Raw genomic sequence first — 6,000 nt, forward strand, 5'->3', positions numbered from 1 at the left:
AGTACAGTACATACCATACAGTACAGTACCATACAGTACAGTACCATAGAGTACAGTACCATACAGTACAGTACCATACAGTACAGTACAGTACAGTACAGTACAGTACAGTACCATACAGTACAGTACAGTACCATACAGTACAGTACCATACAGTACAGTACAGTACCATAGAGTACAGTACAGTACCATAGAGTACAGTACAGTACATAGAGTACAGTACAGTACCATAGAGTACAGTACCATACAGTACAGTACCATACAGTACAGTACCATACAGTACAGTACCATACAGTACAGTACCATACAGTACAGTACAGTACCATACAGTACAGTACAGTACCATACAGTACAGTACCATACAGTACAGTACCATACAGTACAGTACCACAGAGTACAGTACCATAGAGTACAGTACAGTACCATACAGTACAGTACCATAGTACAGTACAGTACCATACAGTACAGTACCATACAGTACAGTACAGTACCATAGAGTACAGTACAGTACCATAGAGTACAGTACCATAGAGTACAGTACCATACAGTACAGTACCATACAGTACAGTACAGTACCATACAGTACAGTACAGTACCATACAGTACAGTACAGTACCATACAGTACAGTACCATACAGTACAGTACCATACAGTACAGTACCACAGAGTACAGTACCATACAGTACAGTACAGTACCATACAGTACAGTACCATACCATAGAGTACAGTACCAGTACAGTACAGTACCATACAGTACAGTACCATAGAGTACAGTACCATACAGTACAGTACAGTACCATAGAGTACAGTACAGTACCATAGAGTACAGTACAGTACCATACAGTACAGTACAGTACCATACAGTACAGTACAGTACCATAGAGTACAGTACAGTACCATAGAGTACAGTACAGTACCATAGAGTACAGTACCATACAGTACAGTACCATACAGTACAGTACAGTACCATACAGTACAGTACCATAGAGTACAGTACCAGTACATACAGTACAGTACAGTACAGTACCATAGAGTACAGTACAGTACCCATACAGTACCATACAGTACAGTACCATACCAGTACAGTACAGTACCCATACAGTACAGTACAGTACCATACAGTACCATACAGTACAGTACCATACAGTACAGTACAGTACCATAGAGTACAGTACCAGTACCATACAGTACAGTACAGTACATACAGTACAGTACAGTACCATAGAGTACAGTACCATAGAGTACAGTACAGTACCATAGAGTACAGTACAGTACCAGTACAGTACAGTACCATACAGTACAGTACAGTACCATACAGTACAGTACAGTACCATAGAGTACAGTACAGTACCATAGAGTACAGTACCATAGTACAGTACAGTACAGTACAGTACCAGTACCATACAGTACAGTACCATAGAGTACAGTACCATACAGTACAGTACCATAGAGTACAGTACAGTACCAGTACAGTACAGTACCATAGAGTACAGTACAGTACCATAGTACAGTACAGTACAGTACCATAGAGTACAGTACAGTACCATACAGTACAGTACCATAGAGTACAGTACAGTACCATAGAGTACAGTACAGTACCATAGAGTACAGTACAGTACAGTACCATAGAGTACAGTACCATAGAGTACAGTACCATAGAGTACAGTACCATAGAGTACAGTACAGTACCATACAGTACAGTACCATAGAGTACAGTACAGTACCATACAGTACAGTACCATAGAGTACAGTACCATACAGTACAGTACCATAGAGTACAGTACAGTACCATAGAGTACAGTACCATAGAGTACAGTACCATAGAGTACAGTACAGTACCATAGAGTACAGTACAGTACCATACAGTACAGTACCATAGAGTACAGTACAGTACCATAGAGTACAGTACCATAGAGTACAGTACAGTACCATACAGTACAGTACAGTACCATACAGTACAGTACCATAGAGTACAGTACAGTACCATAGAGTACAGTACAATCCACAGAGTACAGTACAGTACCATACAGTACAGTACCATAGAGTACAGTACCATACAGTACAGTACCATACAGTACAGTACCATAGAGTACAGTACCATACAGTACAGTACCATACAGTACAGTACCATAGAGTACAGTACCATACAGTACAGTACCATACAGTACAGTACCATAGAGTACAGTACAGTACCATAGAGTACAGTACAGTACAGTACCATAGAGTACAGTACAGTACCATACAGTACAGTACCATAGAGTACAGTACCATAGAGTACAGAACCGTACCATAGAGTACAGTACCATACAGTACAGTACCAGTACAGTACCATAGAGTACAGTACCATAGAGTACAGTACAGTACCATACAGTACAGTACCATAGAGTACAGTACCATAGAGTACAGTACAGTACCATACAGTACAGTACCATACAGTACAGTACCATAGAGTACAGTACCATACAGTACAGTACCATAGAGAACAGTACCATAGAGTACAGTACAGTACCATAGAGTACAGAACAGTACCATAGAGTACAGTACAGTACCATAGAGTACAGTACAGTACCATAGAGTACAGTACCATAGAGTACAGTACAGTACCATAGAGTACAGTACAGTACCATAGAGTACAGTACAGTACCATAGAGTACAGTACAGTACCATACAGTACAGTACCATAGAGTACAGTACAGTACCATAGAGTACAGTACCATAGAGTACAGTACAGTACCATAGAGTACAGTACCAGTACAGTACAGTACCATAGAGTACAGTACCATAGAGTACAGTACAGTACCATAGTACAGTACAGTACCATAGAGTACAGTACCATACAGTACAGTACCATAGAGTACAGTACCATAGAGTACAGTACCATAGAGTACAGTACCATAGAGTACAGTACCCAGTACAGTACCATACAGTACAGTACCATAGAGTACAGTACCATAGAGTACAGTACAGTACCATAGAGTACAGTACCATAGAGTACAGTACCATAGAGTACAGTACCATAGAGTACAGTACCATAGAGTACAGTACCATAGAGTACAGTACCATACAGTACAGTACAGTACCATAGAGTACAGTACAGTATCATAGAGTACAGTACCATAGAGTACAGTACAGTAGCATAGAGTACAGTACCATAGAGTACAGTACCATAGAGTACAGTACCATAGAGTAGTACAGTAGCATAGAGTACAGTACAGTACCATAGAGTACAGTACCAGAGTACAGTACCAGAGTACAGTACAGTACCATAGAGTACAGTACCATAGGGTACAGTAGCATAGAGTACAGTACAGTACCATAGAGTACAGTACAGTACCATAGAGTACAGTACCATAGAGTACAGTACCATAGAGTACAGTACAGTACCATAGAGTACAGTACCATAGAGTACAGTACCATAGAGTACAGTACAGTACCATAGAGTACAGTACCATAGAGTACAGTACCATAGAGTACAGTAGCATAGAGTACAGTACCATAGAGTACAGTACCATAGTACAGTACAGTAGCATAGAGTACAGTACAGCATAGAGTACAGTAGCATAGAGTACAGTAGCATAGAGTACAGTACCAAACAGAGACCATGGGTGAAGCCAAGCATGGATTTAAAATTCAGTAGTGTATTCCTTTCAACCATTTCATTTATCATTGCATGTGATTGATGAAATCATTATGTTTATTCTAGCTGCTGTAAAATGTGGGTTGTGTGCTCTGTGAACTTAAACAACTCTACTTATCAGCGGCCCAGAGGGAGGCCGACACAACCTACGAAGTGGCGGCTGTCAAAAAAAAAGTTACCCTGTGGTTTCCGTTTTTGACAACTTGCTCTCGATCTGATCCTCTCCTTCGTCTTCTGTCTTTCTCCTCCGCAAAGACCCATCCTCCTGATGCTCAGTAGTCAATGCACCGTCCATGGTGAGAAATATGAGTTAGAAGTCTATGACTGAACGGAAGACATAAACATGCATCAACGGCAGGATGTTGCATTGCTCATGTTCGGGACAGAGCGCGAAAGAAACATTTCCTTGTTTCCTGCGATTGGCTGCAGTTGTGATGTTGTTCAAAGCGTGTGCTTCGACCAACGAATGACAGCTGAGATAAGGCGATCACGTGGAAGGTGTTTTTTGACAGCGACTGCCGTTAGTCGTGCTGTTGGACAGAAAACCCGGCATGGTCATTTGGCTCTGGTGGATTTTTGATCTCATACCGGCCACTAGATGGCAATATAAACCCCCTTGTCATACTGACATGCCAGTCATTCAAAAGGTCACGTAAACACAGTGTATAAAACATTAAGAACACCTTCCTAATATTGAGTTGCACCCCCCCCCTTCTGCCATTAGAGCAGCCTCAATTTGTTGGGGCATGGACTCTACAAGCTGGCCCATGTTGACTCCAATGCTTCCCACAGTTGTGTCAAGTTGGCTGGATGTCCTTCAGGTGGTGGATCATTCATGTCATAGAAAGAGCAGGTGTTCATAATGTTTTGTCCACTATAATTAGATATAATTATAGTGGGATTATTGTGTCCAAAAATCATAATTGCTGGACCTGCCAACAGAGTGACCTACCCAGCAAACACACCAACGTTGTTTGGACGTTGCCTGCACATTGTGGGCCTCACAATAACCCTCATCATCATCACTAGTGGTTGCCTGTGAAATGAAAGATGATCTCTTGGGTGTTCCTAATCAGTCTAGCTGGGGGAGTGTAGGCTACTAGTCACAGCTATTAACTATTTAAAAACGTGTAATTAACCCGCTTTAATTTAGGACAGATTTTTTTTTTAAATAAAAAAAATGTATTTAACTTGGGAAATCAGTTAAGAACAAATTCTTATTTACAAATGACAGCCTAGGAACAGTGGGTTAACTGCCTTGTTCAGTGCCAGAACAACAGATTTTTACCTTGTTGGCACGGGGATTCAATCTAGCAACCTTTCGGTTACTGGCTCAACGCTCTAACCACTAGGCTACCTGCCGCCCCAGATGCTCTAATTAGATTGAATTAGAGAGTTTATCAGTCACATGTACAGGGTTGACCATGTAATTACAGGGTACAGTGACAATCTTACGCTCTGAGGTCCAACAATACAGAGCTAAGTGGAATAAAAGTGATATCGAGAGCCACGTACAGTTAGTGTATTCAACGTAAAATAGCTAGGTGAGACAAACACATATCACAGCCGTAGCAAGTACATTGTACAAGTACATACTCAGTAAAGTAGCCATCAGCTAAGTCAGAGCTAGTAAGAGGGGGAAGAAAGGCTTTTTAATTAAAAAAAACATTTTTGGAGGGGTTTGGGGTGAGGAGAGGCTGCGAGTCGGGGTGCTGTGGGATTATTTAAGATACTCTTTGAAGAAGTAGGGTTTCAGATGTTTTCAGAAGATGGACAGGGTCTCTGCTGTCCTAGCGTCAGGGGGAAGCTGGTTCCACCATTGGGATGCCAGGACAGAGAAGTGCTTGGACTGGGCTGAGTGGAACCTGCCCTCCTGTAGGGCTGGGAGGGGCCAAGAGACCAGAGGTGTCAGAACAGAGTTCTCAGGTTGGGGTGTCAGGTCTGAGCATCATGGAAGAGGTGTCAGAACAGAGTTCTCAGGTTGGGGTGTATCTGAGCATCATGGAAGAGGTGTCAGAACAGAGTTCTCAGGTTGGGGTGTATCTGAGCATCATGGAAGACAATAATAATCAGACATCTCAAGCCCCCATCAAAGGTTTGGTATAAATCTGTCTAGTGTTTAGTTTTTAACTCATGGGACTCTGTTGGCTGACTTTATCTTTTTCTTTTGCACTTGTGCCAAAACACACAAGGTCCCTTGAGAAAACACTCTCATAGTCTATTCACCATAGAACCCAGCCCCAGCATGCATTTGGACTGTCAGGTATAGACACCAGAATTAACTATGAAGGATGCAGGAATGTATGGGGACTCGGGCTGAGTCCCAAATGGCACCCTATTCCCGTATTCAATGTACAACCCTA

General features: G+C 41.9%; 1 protein-coding gene across 1 annotated transcript in view; it reads right to left on the reverse strand.

The window, feature by feature from the left end:
- Positions 1–4,066, reverse strand: part of LOC121844325 (cytosolic endo-beta-N-acetylglucosaminidase-like) — a 28,566-nt gene extending 24,500 nt beyond the window's left edge. The window contains 1 exon segment of the mRNA XM_042314305.1: positions 3,817–4,066. Coding sequence (XP_042170239.1) covers positions 3,817–3,932 — 116 coding nt within the window. The 5' untranslated portion in view covers positions 3,933–4,066.
- Between the last annotated feature and the right edge of the window lie 1,934 nt (positions 4,067–6,000).

The sequence above is a fragment of the Oncorhynchus tshawytscha genome, unplaced genomic scaffold (assembly GCF_018296145.1).
Source record: "Oncorhynchus tshawytscha isolate Ot180627B unplaced genomic scaffold, Otsh_v2.0 Un_contig_7103_pilon_pilon, whole genome shotgun sequence".
Lineage (NCBI taxonomy): Eukaryota > Metazoa > Chordata > Actinopteri > Salmoniformes > Salmonidae > Oncorhynchus > Oncorhynchus tshawytscha.